Source organism: Hippopotamus amphibius, chromosome 3 (genome assembly GCF_030028045.1).
Source record: "Hippopotamus amphibius kiboko isolate mHipAmp2 chromosome 3, mHipAmp2.hap2, whole genome shotgun sequence".
In the NCBI taxonomy this organism is placed as follows: Eukaryota; Metazoa; Chordata; class Mammalia; order Artiodactyla; family Hippopotamidae; genus Hippopotamus; species Hippopotamus amphibius.
The window spans coordinates 49744608-49764553 of record NC_080188.1 but is presented as its reverse complement, the minus strand read 5'-3'; the positions used below and the strand labels follow the sequence as shown (position 1 = coordinate 49764553).

The 19946-nt window shown below is 39.5% G+C and overlaps 1 protein-coding gene across 5 annotated transcripts in view; it reads right to left on the bottom strand.

Moving 5' to 3' along the window:
- Window positions 1–374: 374 nt before the first annotated feature.
- Window positions 375–19946, bottom strand: part of ANXA3 (annexin A3) — a 55946-nt gene continuing 36374 nt past the window's right edge. For 4 of the 5 annotated variants that reach the window (XM_057727498.1, XM_057727503.1, XM_057727499.1 and 1 more), the window contains 7 exons: window positions 17647–17726; window positions 13841–13897; window positions 13401–13494; window positions 11555–11650; window positions 7432–7490; window positions 4712–4834; window positions 375–783 (listed from right to left, as the gene is read on the bottom strand). In XM_057727498.1, the coding sequence (XP_057583481.1) occupies window positions 724–783; window positions 4712–4834; window positions 7432–7490; window positions 11555–11650; window positions 13401–13494; window positions 13841–13897; window positions 17647–17726 (569 nt within the window). In that variant the 3' untranslated portion in view covers window positions 375–723. The other variant, XM_057727502.1, reaches the window with a different exon arrangement.

Here is a 19946-nt window from a genome sequence, read left to right as displayed (position 1 = left end):
AGAGGAAAAGGATATCTTAGAAACTTGATTCTAAAAATCCCTGGTGGGAAAGTAGTATTTAGCCTGAAACAACCACAATTCATGCTTGCCTTTCAGATGGGCAGTGGTTAGATTAGTGGTTCAGCAGATGTTTTCTGAGGGCTGAAATACATTATTATGCACTGCTACTCCTCTAGCTTGATCAAACTAGAAAGGGAGGCCAGGATTACATACATCTTCATTTTTATTCCTTTCTTAAGGATGAATGTGATTAATAAGACAATAGATAAATGGAAGCAGCAACAGCTTTTATAACAAAAATGTTTTAAAATATCATTAGTCGCTGGGGCCAGGTACCAAACAATGCGGGTAGGTGATAAAAACACACAGACAGATTACCTTTTATGTATGGAACAACTTTTATTACACTGTTTTGCACTTACTGTTTTAGAACTGTACAAAGAGTCTTACTTCCAAAGCAGAAATATAATTTGGATAGTATTAGCAGATCCTTTCTATCATTAAAAATTTCATTTATAAATGGCCACATTATGATGAGATACTCTACGATAATAACCACTTTTTGCTGTTGTTGTTATTATGGAACAATGAGAATTTCTGTTAGGAAAACAGGTTACTCTTGACACTTGCTTGTACTTGTAAATACTGGGAGAAAGAAGTAAGCAGAACAGTGGGAAAAGCCCGTCATGGGAGCAGGCAGCCTGTGGAGATGATGTTCTTGACTCAATCATCTCCTCCACAGATCTTTATGAGTGTGATTTCATAGTCTCCAGAAGTATCCGACTGCAAGGAACAGGACCGATGGAGAGAAGGACAGACACAACGTAAATAATGAGGGGACCATGAATGAATGAAATCCCACAGCACAAGGGGATTTCCTGGTGTGTGTGTCTTATGACCTGTACCATTTAGTAAAATGCACCTGTAATTCCATCATCCATTCATACCTGAGTGTAATCACATTCCAGCCTAGCATCTTCTTTACAATATATAATGTTTAAATTCTTCTTGATATGTTGCAATTAAACTTCAATTCGGGTTTTAAAAAAAAAAGAGTGCATCAATTACATAATATTACATAATCTTATTTTTCTCACAAAACTTTAGAAAATTATAATTTTCATAATAGTATATTAGTATTTAACAAACACTTGCTCTTCTAAGAGTTAACTACTTTAACCCTTATAATAACTGTGCTGTAGGTACCATAAATATCTCCATTTAACAGATAAGTGAAATGAAAAAAACAGAGGTTGGGAAATTTGCCCCAAACTATGTAGAGAATAAATGCAGAGGCAGGATTTGAACCCAGTTAACCCAGACCCTTAACACCAAATGATACTTCCTGACTTAAGAAAGTGAAATGAATTGCATCCCCATGGAGTATGTTTTCCAGTTCCCCTCCCCTAGGCTAGCCAAGAAAGATCTTGATTCAGAAAAGATACCAGGTGAGACTGAGGCGTAAAGTACAAGATGCCATGTTTGTTACGCCTCTGGGAGTTAGAAACCTGGGAGTCATCCTCGACTCCTTCCCTTCCTTTCTCCTCACACCAAGATGTCACACCAATTCCCTCGGTTGTAACTCCCAAGTATCTTTTGAGTCTTTGCATTACCAGTAGCTTTGCATCACTATCTTGTGTTAGAGTCACCGCTACTCTGACTAATATAATAACTCATCACCCCACAAGCCTTCTATCGTATGCCCAATTCATTCTCCACCGTCACAAGGATCTTTTATAAATGTACTTCTGGTCATAACACGATGTGCTTAAAATTTAAACTCTTCAATGGCCTCCCATTGCTCTTAGGCAAAAGACAATATCCTTAAACACTGGCAGAAATGTCCTGTGTGATCTGGTCCCTCCAGCCTCCTTTTTCATGAATGTTTCCTCCACCATGAGGTCCTTCCACTTGCAGTTCCTTCTGTCAGAACGCTTTGCTGACTTCTGACCCCGACAACCTTTGCCTTGTTAGGTCTAGTCATTTTCAGATCTGAATCACAACCTTCCTAGAGGTCAAATCCTCCTGTTACGTGATCTTATAGCACACTCTCTCTTTCCTTTACATTGAACATGGTTGTAATTTTATATTTATTTCTAATTCCAAAAGGACAGAAAACTTTTTTCTTTACTGATAACTGTAATCCTGAGCCCGACACATGCTATTCATTCAGTAACTATTTTAAATGGAATGAATGGAATACAAATTCTGTGATCTCAAGTCTCTCAACCGAATGCATCCTGCCACTCAGATTTTATTTTTCCATAGTCCCAAGGCAGACTCCTAACCAATCAAGTGCCTTATTAATTCTCCTCCTCGTACTTCTCATCATACATATGTTTCTAGAGCCTTCACCTTTGAGACCCTATTGACCAGCATAGCACTTGGCTCATACGAGGCACTCAACACATGCTTACTCACCTGAAAGGCAAGCTCAAGATCCATTCCCTAAGAAATACTCCCTATCTAATCCCAAATGTCTTTCACTTTCAATTCCTATATTACTGTCCTCTGTACCTCATAATCTAGTATTTAACTGTTTGTTATTTCATATTATTTTTTTATGTCAGCCTCTCTTTTAAAAAAAATTCCTTTGCATTTATTATCTCACATTTTAGTATGAACTATCAGTATGAAATACTATTATGCAGAATACTGTGGTAACTCCGATCATTATCTTGCAATTGTTTTATTTATGCCCACCTCCGTCTCCACATAGATTATGAATTAATTGAGGGTAGCTACTATGTTTTCCTTTAAGACCCTGGAATTATGCCATTTATTAAATAGGTAACTTGTTAATCAAGGAAATCTACCGAAAACGGTAACGTCATCCAATTTTTAAATTAATATCTTATTATTAAGTACCAAGAGATACACATTTGTTTTCACCTCCTTTCTTCCTCTTCTCCTCCCCTCCAATCGTCACCTGAGAAAGGTGTTAATGAGCAGAGAAATGTCTAAATTAGGAAGGAAGGGGAACCCCATGCTGGCATAATATACAAAGTGGCACTCTAGCTCCTGAATTACAGAAATTTAACTATTGAAAAGATCCTATTCATCAATCTCAAAAATGTAATGAGATTACTTAATAACGTATGTTAGGCGACAGAAATGAAGAAACCTTACATAATTTTAAATTATACACTAAACTCTTCAGCAATGGATTTTTCTTTTCTATCAAGATACACATTGCTTAAATGTTTCCTAATATGATGGGCTCAATTACTCAGCCCATTGGGGGTGCGAGAGCTACCATTTAATTGAATTTTCTGGTTTGCCAAGGGTGAACCGAAGGCCCTCTTCGTGTTTCAACCTTGTTACTGGCAATCTTTATGAAATGTATGAGTCACCTTTTCTGCTTTCATAAGTACAATTTGGTTAATGTTATTGTATCTTCCTCTGTTGATTGAAACTATTGTAATGTGTCAGGATCGATTCAAATTGCATTCAGTGTGAGCAGCTGATGAAATCTGTGCTAAGCCCCAGGCACAGCCTGAGAGTTGCCTTTTTGAATAAGTTTTCTATTTCAACTTAGGCATGCATCTTTTCCTGGAAAGGTTTAGTGCAAAAACAACAGCTCTGGTTGAAAAACAAACGATTTTGGTGAATGAATCTAGTTAACTAATTGAGGTGCAATGGAAGTCAATTGGAAATATTTACCAAAATTACAGGTATATTTACATCTGTCTCAGCAATCCTACCTACTCATGAGACCTTATCCCTCAGATACACCTGTACCTTGTGAAACTGTATATGAATCTGGCAGTGTTGTTTACAATAGCAAGACACTTCAAACACCTGTTGATGTGGTAGTACAAATATACAAATAATGGAATGATGTGCAGCTGTTAAGAATGGGGAAGCTTTTTATATTCTGAAAGGAAAAGAACTCCAAGGTGCAGAACCATGTCATCTTTTGAGTCAAACAAAGAGGAAATTTAAAATATGTATTTTTTCTTTTCTTCTATTGTCAGAAAGAAAAACTGAAATAAATTAAAATACTGCAATATAAAAAAAATAGGTAAGGGGACTTCCCTGGTGGCACATTGGTTAAGAATTCACCTGCCAATGCAGGGGACACAGTTTCAAGCCTGGGTCTGGGAAGATCGCACATGCTACGGAGCAACTAAGCCCGTGTGCCACAGCTACTGAGTCTGCACTCTAGAGCCCATGTGCCACAACTACTGAAGCCCGCGCACCTAGAGCCCATGTTCTACAACAAGAGAAGCCACTGCAATGAGAAGCCCTCGCACCATAACAAAGAATAGCCCCTGCTCACAGCAACTAGAGAAAGCCCACGCACAGCAACAATGACCCAATGCAGCCAAAAATAAATAAATAAATAAATAAATTTATAAAAAAAATAAGTAAGCAACTTGCATATGCAATTCACAAAAGAAGAAAAATTAGTGGCCACTAAGCCAGAAAAAAAAAAGTTGAGTGTCTTTTTTGTGCCTGGGATTTTAGAGCTGAAGAATAATCACTAGCTCTTTTTTTTTACGTTGAATACTAGACACGCTTTTTAAAAATCTTTTCTATCACTATCTTTAAGGGATATCTTGTTATTACTCTTTTAAACTCAGGAAACACATTTACACACTAGCAGAGAGAAATCTAAGTCACATATTTCCATATTTTGAGAATTACAAGGGAAAGAGGACGGGTAGAGAGAGGCACGATGTTTTGCTATTTTTAAGAAGAGACTTACTTTAATTGCTGAATGTAGGGAATAGCCATATTGCTTCTTAAACTCTTCTCGAATGTCCAAAAGGTCAATTTCTGATCTGGAAACCATTATTCGGTTCAGGGTAAACTCATCGGTCCCGGCACCCTGTTAAGAAATGCAAGTGTCCACAATAGCAATCTCATAGCTCACAAAACAACATATAGATCTGCATTTACGGGACACAGATAACGGTACACAAAAATGCAACCACAGGGACTCTCCACCCATTTTTCATCAAATGTCATCATTAAGAAATATTTATTGAGCACTTTCTCCATGCCATCGCATTGCCAAATGCTGAAAACAGAGATGAGATGCCCCTGTTAAGCTTTCAATTTTGTAAAGAATACAGTTGAGAAAACGGGCCATTACAATACAGCCCGACATATGGGAAGTATTGGGTACTACGGGAGCATATGCTAGGAAGGACTAAAACACATCAATGATTAGGAAAGGTCTGTTTGAGACAGTTGTATTCAAGCTGGGACCTAAAGAACCAGCCAGGGGAAGAAGGGATGGAGTTATTATGTAGAGGAAAAAAGGTGTTCTAAAAAAGGAAACAGCATGTGTGCTGGTTTAGGGCAAGAAAGAAACGCCACATTCAAGGACACATAAATAATAAGAAGGAACAGCAAGAAATGTGTCTGGAAAGGCCAGACCTTATAAACCATGAAATGATATTCAACTTTATCCCGAGTGTGAAGAACTACTGCAATCTGTTAAACATGAGAGTGTTGAGATCAGATCAGATTTGTGGTTATCAGAAGATTCCTTTGACAGCAGCAGTATGAAGAATGGATTGCAGGGCAAGAGTGGGATGAAGATAACAGAATAGGACTAGAAGCTTTGGGACCCATCCAGAGATGATTACATAATGAGAGAGAGAGAGAGAGAGAGGGAGGGAGGGAGGGAGATGATGATGGCCTGACCTAGAATAATGGCAGTAGGGATGGAAAAAATGGATAGATTTAAGAGATGCTCATAGACAAATGGATAAAGAAGATGTGGTACATATATATACAATGGAATATTACTCAGCCATAAAAAGAAACGAAATTGGGTCATTTGTGGAGATGTGGATGGACCTAGAGTCTGTCATACAGGGTGAACCAAGCCAGAAAGAGAAAAACAAATATTGTATATTAACGCATACATGTGGAATCTAGAAAAATGGTACAGATGAACATATTTGCCAGGCAGGAATAGACACAGACGTAGAGAACAGACATGTGAAAATGAGAGGGGGAAGGAGAGGGTGGGACAAACTGGGAGGTTGGGATTGACATGTATACACTGCCGTGTGTGGAACAGATAGCTAGCAGGAACATGCTATAAAGCACAGGAAGCTCAGCACAGTGCTCTGTGACGACCTAGATGGGTGGGATGGGGGCGATGGGAGGGAGGTCCAAGAGGGAGGGGATACATGTATACATATAGCTGATTCACTTCATTGTACAGCAGAAACACAACATTGTAAAGCCATTATACTTCAATAAAAAATGCTCATAAAGGTAGATTGACAAAACTTAATGATGTATCATTTGAGGAGAATGAAGGAGAGAAGTAACATTTCTAGCTGAGCAGTTAGATGAATACTGACACTATTCATTTATTTACTCATTCAACAAATGCTTATTGAGCACCTACTATGTGCCAGACTTTGTACCATGTGCTGTGTGTATGGTAGTGAACAACACGGATGATACCTCTGTTCTCATGCAGTTTATGTTCTAATAGATGGAGATGGACAGTAAAGCCAATGAACAAGTTGTTCAAGTAAATGGTAACAAGAATGCTGGGATGGAGTGTGAGTGAAAGGAAGCCAGTTGACCTGTGTAGTCAGGGAAGACCTCTCTCAGGAGCTGACATCTGAGCTGAGACCTCAGAGCTGAGAAGGAGTCAGCCACAGGTAGACCTGGAGGAGGCACATACCAGGCAGAGAGGATAACAGATGCAAAGACCCTGACGTGGGAAGAGGCTTGGCACAGTCAAGAAACAGAAAGAAGGCTGACGTGGCCAAGGCGCAGGGAACAAGGCTGGGGTGGAAAGGTATAACTTCAGTGAGTTGGGCAAGGCTGGTTCCTGTTGGCGTTATCCACTGAGATGACTGAACGCAGGATGGGGAGCAAGACTGGGGTGGGAGGTGAGGTGAGGTGAGGAAAATGATGTGTTTACTTTGCACACGGCTTTGAAGGGGCACATGGACTTCTGTAAGAAAATGTCCGGGAAGAAACCGAAGTAAGCATCTTCTATGGGCCAGGCTCAGTATGAGGGTCTGAAGATATAAAAGAGCAAGAAAAACTCCTGAAGAGATTCACAGAGCTCCCCGTCTAGCAGTGGCAGCAGACGAGAAAACACAGCCTTTCTGTATCATGAAAGGCTGCTGACTCAGTTTGGTTTATTTTAAGTAAGGCAGCTTGAGAGGCCACTGGATCACATCTGAGGACTCTCACCCTAAAACCAGCTGACTGCCGACATCACTGTGAAGTGGGGGAGATGATGTGGTCAACGCCTTGGTGTACCTACCTTCAGAATGATTACAATACTCATTACCAACCAATGAGCCAAACCAGCAGACGCATTAGCTACAAAAGAGAACTCATCAAAGTGGAAAAGAAACACGAAATTCCATCAACATTAAGCAATATTTTTACATTCTCTTTGAGGGAAGCTAAGAATATATATGAAATTTCCAGACCAACCTTCAAAGCTTGGTGCAGTCTTTTAGCTAAAAAGGCAGGCGTGTTCCTTGCACAATGAACTGTTATAAAAAAAAAAAGCCAAGTAATGTTCAGTTTCATTTAATAGAAATTGAGTTAATCTACAGCAATGTTTTCTTAAAACAAAATTTGGGGTAACCATACCACTCTCCTCCTCCCCACTCCTGGCTTTTCTTTAGAATGAAAGAATGAATGCTTAACCTGAATTTCAAAGCCTTATAATGTCATATTTGCATGGCACTTTAGCACAGTAATTATCCTTAGCCACCGGGAAAATAAAATTACCTGCCAAAGAAACTCCCACAGCAGCTGACTCATTTCCAGATCCCAGACACACCAACACCTACGCTTACACTGATAACTCCCTAGGGTGTACCATTGCTCCGTTTCTAACATCTTTGACTACTGATGAATAGCTTGGCTCTAAAGACTGCAGAGATGTTGCTCCAGATAACTCATTAGGTAAGCGGAGGCACTGGAGCTCAGTTTAAAACCAGTTTTTCCAATGGAAAAATTTTCTCTTAAATGGCTGGATTAGAATTTATAGGTTGATTAATTACATTAGGACCACCTATAATCTAAATTCAGTCATCAAAAAAATACTACAATCTTTCTTTATTTTGAAATAACAAGTAAAGCAGAAATAAAATAAGAAAAAGATAATAGGCAAAAACATGAGCAAACTAATTATCCTTTAAGTAAAGTGAAAATAGCCAGGACTAGAAAAGTCTGCAGGGAATAAATCTATTTACTGCAACACAATTACTTTTATAATCTTAAATCTGCCTTCGAGGTAGGAATCTGACCACAGGTGAATGAATTTTATAATGCATTTTGGAGATCAGAACAAGAATAGGGGCTTTCTCATAGTGCCTTTCAGACTCTCTTAAGGAAAGCTAAAAGACCTTTTGTGTAAGTGACTTAAGGGAAACAGAAAGAGAAATGTATTAGAAACATGAAATCTGGGGCAAACATGAAAACAGTTACAGATTTGAAGCTGTCAGAAGAAATCAAGGATGTGAATTGGTATTACCTATTTTTTTCCTCAAACTTATATTCAGCAAGCCTTAATCATTTGATTGAAAGTTTTATGCCCACTTTTATCCCATTAAGCTTTTCAACCATCTCCATCTCCCCAGACTAAATGCAGAGAAGCCTTTCTTTTCATAACCCTTTACCTTGTTCTGCACTTTACGAGCAACAAGATTTGTTCCTCATGAATATGTGGGGAGGTGGTGGCATATGCAGGATAAGGAAGTTGGCTTTAAGACCCAATCCCTGCAGGGAAACTCAGGGAAATTCCTAAAAATCAGGGAGTCCACTGAAGTTCATTATGATGACCCAGGGTTCACAGCTGCCCGCTTCTTACCCTCTATGTTCCCTTGACCAAAACTTACTCAGGCCTCTCCCCTCCCCCGCTACAGGCCCCTGAACCCTAGCTTGACCCCCAGCCTGGGCAAGTGCTAAACTGCAAAATGTGCCCCCTTTTCAGCTCGTCCTGAGAACCAGTTGACACAGTGAGACACGTTTCCTGTCAACCCCCAATGACTACGCCTGCTTGCTTGTCCAGCTTCCCCTTAAAAGTTTCTGCCAAGGTCTGTTTACCTCCTCCCCATAAAAAAAAAGCTTTTTCTGTTTGATTTTCAGACTCTTGTATGTTTCTGAGATTCAACTATTCTCCCTATTGAGATAGTCTTTTTGAAAAAAGCCTTTCTCCTTATCTAAGTCCAGATCTGACAACTAGCAATATTCCTACCATGCATTTCTAAGATGTTAGAACTCAGAGAGTTTCTCACGTCAAAAGCTATGTGTTGACATACTGAATTAGATTCCTTGTATATGAAATTGCCAGGACAGGCAGATCTATCGACACAGAAAGTAAATTTGTGGTTGCCAGGCGCTGGGGGGTGGGGAGGAGTGGGCAGTGACTGTAGATGGGCACAGGGTTTCTTTCGGGGCAGATGAAAATATCCTAAACTTAGATAATGGTGACAGTTGCACAACTCTGTGAAGACACTAAAAAGCACTGAATGGCACACTTTGGGTGAATTTTATGGTACTTGAATTTCATGGTACTTATATATGGTACTTGTATCTCAATAAAGATTTTTTCTCAAAAAAACAAAAACAAGAACAAAATTGTCGTATTCCAATGGGAGACTGAACTAGAAAATGAAAGTGTGACATATCTTGAACTTTAAATTATAAGGTCATTCTTTTATTTGATAAAATAATATATGTTATAGCCCAAATTTAGTGCATAATTCAATGTCTATTTCCAAAACTTAGCTCAATGAAGTGAGAATTTGTACATCTCAATAAAGTTTTTCAAATATTACAGCAGGTAAGGTAAGAAGCAGCAAAATTGATGTAAAGATTCAAATATGAAATGGAAAAAAATTAACTGGCTATATCGTTGGCACTGGAATATTTTCAGAGCTAATTATGGAGACTGATCTCTAATTGCTTTTTTTTTTTTGGCCGTGCTGCACGCATGTGGGATCTTATTTCCCTGAACAGGGATTGAACCTGTGCCCCCTGCAGTGGAAGCGTGGAGTCTTAACCACTGGACCACCAGGGAAGTCCCTGATTCATTTTTCTTTTAATTGAAAAAGAAGCTTTTTTTTTTTTTCTTGGCCTATCTTTTAGCAATTCCATCAGACAGAGTCAACTATATATATATATAGTTATATATAAACCAGTATTTGGATCAAGAGTCCTATTCTTGGCACTAAAGAGGATCAGAAGTTAAATGAAATAATACATATGGAGGAAACACTAAGAATGGGGCCCAGACTTTAGTGAGTGCTTGCTCCCTGATATATTTTCTGCAATTTAAAATATCAATACTTGAGCATGGATGATATATGCAAGTTTCAATCTCTGTTTACACTGCAGCACACTGAGAGGTTGGTTGACATCATAGATTGTGGAGCCCAAGTGTCTAGGTTAGAATGCCAGGGTAACTTTTGCTGGGTAACTTGCGGAAGGACCTTAACCTTTTGGTGCTTCAGGTTTGCCATGGGGATAATGACAGTCCCTAATCCACGGGATTGTTATGAGGCTTAAATGGGTTGGTATTTGCACAATGCTGAGCATGTAGTAACTGCCTAACGACTGTTTATTTAAAAATATAATTTGAGGCACCTAATGGGGAGTTCACTTGCAGAGGTGGTAATTAACATTTGAAAGATGAATCAGAGGCTCACTGGGGAGGAGGTTAACCTCAGACATTTGCTATCTTTAACCCACCAGAGAAGCTATTAACTATCATGATGGATGTTAGATATGACTTTTCCTTGGTTAAATGACAAGCTGTGTGGAGTACAGGTACTCCTATTCTGGCATTAATGGAGAAGCAGCATGGAGCAAGCCCAATAGCCACTCGAAATTGGAGCGCCTTAGGATTCTGACAATCCTGTGTGTGTACAAGCACTTAGATTTAGTTGCTTGACTGACTAGAATGGTCACTGAATCCTGTCTTTGAAGAGAGTCTCATTTCTCTGAATGCAATCTTTCTTGCAAGGTGTTTGCTGGGTGTCTAAAAGCACAGACTGCAGAGACCTGATTGAGAAGACAGATCAGCTTATATAACCATGTTTTTGTCTGCTAGTTAATCCACGTGTCTCTCCAGGAACGGATTCAGTCTGTGACTTATTTTCTTTTTGATATTCCCTGTTTGCACTGCCAAGAGGGAGGAAACCTGTAGTTCTGACCTGAGTTTAACTTTGGGAGGCCACTGACATCTTCCAAAAATAACCAAATATGATGAATTACCAAATGGGCTTAGGTCTGTGTTTTCAACACGCTCCATAACAATACCAGTAGAAATGTAACAGTTCTCTCTCTCAGGGAGTTTTCCATCCAAACTTGGTAATAAGACAAATACAAAGTTAAAAGACAAAAGGAAGACCTAAAAAGATAGCTTCTTCCTGCATCTATTTAACAATATTTATTGAGCATATTGTGTGTACCGTGGACTGTGCTGAGGGCTGCAGAAGCATAAAGATGAATCAGTCAGGATTCTGAGACGAAAAGAGCAAATCTTGAGACTGATTTAAATCAAGCGCAAAGTAACTCAGTTTATAAGCATTCAAGGGCTTACCTATGGCCAGCAGTAAATCTTCAAAATGTCCAGACAATTCTCCTTTTATGCTGTCCTCAATGTCCTTCTGGCTAATATTTCTGTATTCATCAAAGGCTAAAAAACAAACAAAAAAAACATAGCACCACAAAAATATTTAAAGCATCCCAGTTGACCACACTTGAATATATTTTAGTTTTGGATTTGATATGCAGCAAATCAAATTATTAAGTGTCAAGCTCAAAAACTCCTTTAAACCATCAAAAACTCAGCACAGAAGTTTTTGGTTTTTTTATTGCTTTTAAAAAATGTCATCTACAATAAAACTTGAACTTCATAGACCATTTCCTTCAATGATCACTCTCTCTCTCTCTCTCCTCTCCTCCCTCCCCCTTCCCAAGCTGTAAGCATTTAAAATAGCCTGAAAGGTTAAAAGATAAATAATTTATCTAGTAAGGTGGGCTACTTTTAAATTATAGCTGCACCTGTGAAACAATAATGTGGTCATACGTCAAATATGTTTCAAATCTGCTAAAGAAATCTTAATTATGAAGATTTCTTTGTGCTGAATAAATCATTCCCTAAGGCAGTATAGCCTACTTCATACTTACTAGAAGACGTTCAAAGTTCTTGATCAGTATTTGCCCAAAAGCTCGGTGACCTGTACATATGTCACCGAGCGTAAGCCAAGTGTATTTTTTTCCAAGTGAATTTTTTTAAAGGTTTTTTTAAATAATTAATTAATTTATTGGCTGTGTTGGGTCTTCATTGCTGCTTGTGGGCTTTCTCTAGTTGTGGAGAGTGGGGGCCACTCTTTGTTGTGGTGCACAGGCTTCTCATCGCAGTGGCTTCTCTTGTTGCAAAGCACGGGCTCTAGGGGCGTGGGCTTCAGTAGGTGTAGCACATGGGCTCAATAGTTGTGGCTTGTGGGCTCTAGAGTGCAGGCTCTATAGTTGTGGCACAAGGTCTTAGTAGCTCTGCGGCATGTGGGATCTTCCTGGACCAGGGTTCAAACCCGTGTCCCTGCATTGGCAGGCAGATTCTTAACCACTGCACCACCAGGGAAGCCCTCCAAGTGAATTTTGAAAAAAAGAAAATTTGGAGAGAGATCTAGGATTGTTTGGTTTTTATTTTTCAAAAAAAGACATTAATAAAGCAACTATAATATACTATTGCCATTATTTTATAAAAAGAATGAAATGTTAATGCCCAAGTTTCCTCATTTTCCCGTGAACGCAGCATAAGCACAGTCATCACTGTGGTTGTTCTCCAAACCAGGACTGGGAAGCCACAGTCAGATGCCCACAGTAAGTGGAGATCTGGGCTTCCAGGATGACTCAGGGAAATGCAAGAGTGAAGGGGTGGCTGCTTAGCTGTTCCATGTAATAGCTGGGCTGATAAAAAGAGCAACCCCTACCCATTTACGTTGATATCAGAAAAAGCTAAATGTTAATTCACATTAATGCATTAACAAAGACTTACCCGCAATGCCTGGTTTTCCTGGAAAGAGACTAACTAGGCAAGAGATGGGCTGCAAGCAGTGCACTCAGGCTCCTCCATCTGACAAGAACACTCCTCTCTGCTCTACCCCAGAGGGCTGCTCCTCTCTTCTCCCTGCCATCCCTCCACTGTCGATGACCTGTCACTCACTAGGTCATCTACTCAGCCCCTAGGGGAAACCAAGTAGTGTCAGTTCTGCCTTGAGTTGAAACACAGCTTCCCCAGGTTGTTTCCTGAAATGTCTGTACATAAAAGTGAGACAGCCTTCACGAGTTTTAACTTCATTTTCCAGAACTATGTATATTAAACCCTGAACCATTTGCAAAAACAACACAATGCAAAGAAGGATTGGAATGTGAGTCCGTACTCAGTTTCAGTTGAGGAAAGCTCCTTAAACACAGGATATCGGTGAATGTATCCTCATCCGTGCCCCATCTGTTCTCACCAGCACTGTAGAGAATCTATTGGACAAGGGAGGAGACTTAAATGTTATTAGGGACCCAATTCTATCCCTTTTTGAGGAGGTGGGATGAGAAGAAGGGCAAGTTTATTTTATAGGTCATTGAGATCATTGACAATCTGAGTCTCTCACTTTTAGCAGACTGGAAATCTGACAGTTGGGTGTAGGAGCCAGGGGAATAATAAACACCACTGGGGAAGGTGGAAAGATAGGGTTAGGGGATCCTCAGACTTCAGGCTTCTCCTTCAGACAGGAGAGAGCATGGCCCCAGCTGGTGCTGTAGAAACGAGAAGGCAGTCAGGAGGGAGAAGAGTTAAAGGAGAGGTTTTCTTTGCTCTCTTACTGACCTGGGCATCCTTTTTGGCCAGCTGCTCATCCACTTTCAGACTCTCATCTCTTCTGCCCTAAACAGGGAAGATAAAAATGATGGCAATCCTTTTAAAGATAAAGATTCGATCACTTGGCATTCCAACAAGCAGGGCGTCTTAGAGCTGCTTCTCCAGTGGAGACCACGCAGCGCAGAGGAATCAGGCACTTGGGGCTCCCACTCTGGCTCTGCCACTGACTAGCCATGAAATCTACAGCAAATCACAGTTTTCTGAGCCTCAGTTCCCTCCTCTGAAAACTCAAAGGTCTTAGGGGAATCAAAAGACAAGTCACACACTGGGAGAAAAACATATGCAAACACATATCTGACACAGGACTTGTATCTAAAATATATAAAGAACTCATAAACCTCGACAACTGGATAACAAACAACCCAATTAAAAATGGGCAAAATATCTGAATAGACATCAGATACACACATGGCGAGAAAGCACATGAAAAGATGCTCAACATCACATGCCATTAGAGAACTGAAAATTACAACAATACCCCACACACCAATCAGAATGGCTAAAATTCTAAACAGTGACAACACCAAATGCTGGCAGGGATGCAGAACACCACGAAATCTCATTCCTTGCTGTTGGAAGTGCAAAATGGGACAGCTTCTTTGGAAGACAGTTTGGCAGTTTCTTACAAAGCTAAACATACTTTTACTGTACAACCCAGCAATTGTGCTCCTTGATACTCACCCAAATAAGGTGAAATCTAATGTCTACACAAAAACTTTCACATGAATGTTTACAGCAGCTTTTGTTCATAATTGCCCAAACTTGGAAGCAACCAAGATGCCCTTCAACAGGTGAATAAACTGTGGCATATCCATACAATGAAATAGTACTCAGTGATAAAAAGAAAATGAGTTATCAAGCCATGAAAAGAGGCAGTCTGATAAGCCTACATACTGTATGATTCCAACTATAGGACAGTCTAGAAAAGGGAAAACTATAGAGATAAAAAGATCACTGGTTACCAGCAGTTCAGAGGGAGAAAAAGAGAGATGAATAGCTGGAGCACAGATGATTTTTATGGCAGGAAAACTATTCTGTATGATACTGTAATGGTGGACACAAGACATTACACATTTGTCCAAACCCATAGAATGTACAACATGAATAGTGAATCCTAATGTAAACTATGGACTTTAGTAAATAATGTGTCAGTTCATTCATTCATCATCTAATTCATCGTCTAATTCATTTGTCATCTCATTCATTCATCATCTCACTCATTCATCAACTATAACCAATGTACCACACTAATGCAGAGGATAACAACAGGGGTCACTGTGGGGGGGGAGGGGCATATGGGAGCTTTCCGCAGGTTCTGCTGCATTTTTTCTGCAAATCTAAAACTGCTCTAAAAACTAAAGTCTATTAAAATAAGCCAAAACCCCAGATTCCCCCACTAACTGTACTGTTGAAGGCTCTGTGGCTAAGTGTGTGTGCTTGTACACAAATAACTCAGCACACTATACCAAGATGGGAGACAGAGAAGGAAAAGAGGATTGCCCGGATTACTCTGCAAAGTATAGGTGAATGAAACATTTGGCTAAAATACTTTAAAAATGCATTTGGTCCAAACTAGTGGTTACCAGCAGGGAGAGGGAAGAGGGAGGGGCATTATAGGGGTAGGGAAGTGAGAGGTACAAACTATTAGGTACAAAATACACTGTAAGGATATATTGCACAACACAGGGAATATAGGCAATATTTTATGGTAACTGGAGTATGACCTTTAAAAATTGTGAATCACTATATCACTATTGTGAATACACCTGTAACATATAATATTATACTGCAACTATACTTCAATATAAATAAATAAGTAAAAATTTAAAAAATGCATTTGTTCCTATTTGCAAACATTAGGTCTTTGTATGCCTGCCTGATTTTTGCATGATTTCTTCTCTTTGTTTTTTTTACTGCTGCTGCTACTCTGCTCCAACTAGTCATCCCTAGTTTGTCACCTTCTTGTTCTCCTTTTATCATTCACTCTGCTCCAATGATAAAAATGCTGATGATGCACTGTTTACAATAGCCAGGACACGGAAGCAACCTAAACGTCCATCACTAGATGAATGGATAAAAAAGATGTGGTACATATATACAATGGAATATTACTCAGCAGTAAAAAGCAATGAAACTGGGACATTTGTAGAGACATGGATGGACCTAGAGACTGTCATACAGAGTGAAGTGAGTCAGAAAGAGAAAAACAAATATTGTATATTAACACATATATGCGGACTATAGAAAAATGGTACAAATCAATAGGTTTGCAAGGCAGAAATAGAGACCCAGATGTAGAGAACAAACATATGGACACCAGGTGGGGAAAGTGGGGAGGGTTGAGGGGGAATGAATTGGGAGATTGGGATACCAAATTGTACACTCTAAATATATGCAGTTTATTGTCTGTTAACTGTATCGCAATAAAAGTTCTAAAAAAAAAAAATGCGGATGATCGTTCGTATTAATTACAATAAGCCCCCCCCCCACCACGTATTGATGACTTTCTCTGTGCTAAGGATTTCGTACTCTTTCTCTCAATCTTCACAACACCCTCTGAGGTTGGTACCGTCATTATTTTAATTGTGCAAATGTGAAATGAAGGCTTTAAGGCTTGGGTTAAAGTAACTTGTCTAAATACATAAAGCTAGTAGGCAGCAAAGGCGCGGGAGACTCCAGGTCCGATTCCGAAACCCTGCCCGGCAGCCCTGCTCTCCACTGCCTCTTGTGGGCGTGCGTGGCGACATGCACACGCTAGTAGATGTGCACTTACGAATACAGATGTGTGCAACTGTATGTTTGCAGCAAACCCAGCCTCATTGGTTTGAGTTTTTAGGTTCAAACTTCATCAGGTTTTCACCATTGAAAACAACTGAAACCACAATTAGGATAAATCATTCCCTAGTGGCATAATGCCTCACTTTGACAAGTACTACTTTAACCCTCAGGCTGGGAGGGCTGTTGGGATTTTTTCACACATTAAGGGCTGTGTAAGTCAGCTGAAAGAGGGTGTTGAGATAGGGCTTAAATCACTTCCTCTCTTACACATACCTATGACTATATCTTATCCTTGAGATAGGGCTTAAATCATTTCCTGTCTTACACATATCCATGACTATATCTCATCCTTGACCTTACCACCTTTTTTTCTATAAAGCCATGAGCCTCCTAAAAAGAGACAGCAAGGTGTGGCCTCTTTTGGTCTCATAGTGATAAATGGTTTAGAGGCTCTTCTAAAGAGGGCAAGGATGAAGTTCCAGCAAGTCATCATTTTTTTTTTTTAATCCTGAGACTGATATACCCATCTCTGAAGATAATTCTTCTGTATCACTCTTCCTACTTAATTTAAATGCTACCAAAAGATACATATTCTTTGAAATATATATTCTTTGGCGTTCAGAAGAAAATCAACATGTTCTTAAAAATGGAGACACTTACAATGGAAATGAACAACTATTTTTCTTCGGGAAGAACCGGCAAAACATTTTCTAATGTATTATGAAACGTGATCAAAATACATTTAATCCATATACTGACCAAAACAAGATTTTTTGGTTACATCATTATGTTATACTTTTATGACAGTGGTTAAATATTATACTGCATGGTGGCAATGCAAATGTAAAATGGACAAATCACTTCATAAGGAAAACTGCAATCTCATTGTCTCAGTTTGGTTGCTTTTAAACTCCCTAAAAATTGTTATTGACCATGCAGCTTATTGGGGAGTTAAAAACTGAAAAATAAAACCTTACATGTGCCAAAATCAACAGAGCTTTCCGGAAGTCACCAGATGTTTCAGAACTAATCTCATCTCCGAGACTCTTCTTATACACTGAAATCAGAAAAGAATGAAACGAAGCCTTGATAAACTAAAAAATATTATTATAAAACAGAGAAAAGCTTAAATGTCAACTCTGGCAAGGAATGAGTACCTGATAAACTAAATCTTGCTTCCTTTTTTAAAAAAATCTTCTAGTGCCCTTCTGGGGTGGATACATTCTTCCTGTAACTATTACCATAGTGTGTGGTGTGGTAGTTGCACAAGAATGGAAAAAACTGCCAGTCTGGATCAAATCATCATTCATTTCAAATGACCATGGCACTAAGGAGTGTATAGTAAGCAAGCTAGGGTGGGGAAGCTGCTAGTTTGCCTTCCAATTTCTGTTACGTTCTTCTTCCATAAGAATAGAAGCTTGGCCCTGAGCCAGACATAATGCACACCATTCAAAGACCACATTCTCAGCTCTCCTCTTGGCAGTGAAATGGCAGACCTACATGACACTGCTGGGAAATCTCCGTAATGATGGCTGGTGCCCGTCTTAGTCTCCTCCCCCATCCTACTGCCTGGTGTGTACATTAATCCCTGGAGCTCGGGCAGCCACCCTGATCTATGCAGGACATCTGAGCAGTGGCATAAAAATAAGCAGAAAGGGGCCTGGGTTCCTGAAAGTAATGAAGAGCTATTGCCTATTTCCAGACTTCTTCTACATATGACAGAAATAAACATCTATCTTATTTAAGCCACTATTATTGTTCTGTTTTACTGAACCTAACCCTAATCTTAATGCATACAGCTAGACTGTATTATTTGGTAGCTCTCAAAAGTAAGACAGTTATACTAAAACATACTATTTCCCCATAACAAATACCCACTGTGCGTTCACGTATTTTAGTACTGACTAGTTGTTGCCCCTTTTGCACAGCCTGTGATGTGCACTGAATTTTAAATCTCTGTTCTGCTCCATCCATGGAGTAGTGATTCTCTTTGAGCCACTGTACACCTGGATGCAGTTGACACCAGGTGGCCATTCGAACTCCACCTGCATCGTTCTCAAGAACTCTATAAATAGTCATTCGAATGCTTGTCCTTTTAAATCAGTAAAAGACAGCTAAGGAAAGTGATATGAGATTATCTAAGAGCAAGAACTGTGTTGAGAGAAATTCTTCCCGTGTGATTTTTAGTAAGTCACTTTTTGTGAAATCTATAATTTTCCAGAGCAATTCAAGTAAGCAAAATCCACTATAAATATAGATTATTTATCTAAGTATAACAGCATTTAGTAGGCATCGCTTTCCCTAACAGTCATGTTATTGTTACATCTATCCTTCACCCATAGAAAAAATTTTCTTTAATTTAAAAATATCAAGCCAAAGAATGATGCTCTCATTTGTCAGAATTTGGGGAAGTATTTCATAATTTTAGAATTATTTAGATGAGACTTTACAGTCATCTCATGCAGTCTCCCATGCCTCCCCTCTACCCCAGGTATTTTGCAGGAAATTAGACTAAAAATATGAAAATGCAAGTTGAAAACTACTTTATGCATTTTGAGGCACAGTATGGTATAGAAAAACAGATACAATGTTTCAATAGTGCAGAAGCAGAACCTAGAGCTCTTGATCCTGATTCAGTGTTCTCTCATGCACCATTAACTTTAGAATACTGGAAAGAGTTCAGAATTTAGCTCTCTGTTCATTTAGGTGCTATTGTATCATTGTGCTGTGTGAGCCACTCAATACGCCTGGTCCCTTTATGTGGGCCAAGCTGATAGGTCCCCTGATGGATTTCTAACGCATGGGCCACCATGACGCCATCAGTCTTTGCTACAGTTGATTGCAATGGGGTTGGCCTCTGACTATGGTGGTCAGCTGCCTACAAGGTGACCTGGTGGGAAAACTTTGCCCAAAAGAACGCTCTCTACTAGACAGTGCCTTTCTGAGCCCATTGAATCTTCTCTCTTACGGAGTGAGCTGTACAGAATTTTTTCAGAAGAGTAACAAAGAGGTGGAAAGACCCCCAGAAATAAGGCATAAAACACAAGCCAAGAACAACCAGAAACCAAGGGCAAATATAAGTCTTGAGTAAACACCTTGTGGTAATCAGGGAAGAGACGTTTCTTGGTGGCATCAGGAACAGCAGAAGCAGAGAGGGAGGGGAAAGAGTTGCTAGGATGGAGACGTGTGCACAGGGAGCAGTGGATGTCTGATGCTGAGGGAGTGACTAGACAGCTGAGTCTCTAGGGTAGAGCTGTGTCCTGAATCTCTATACAAC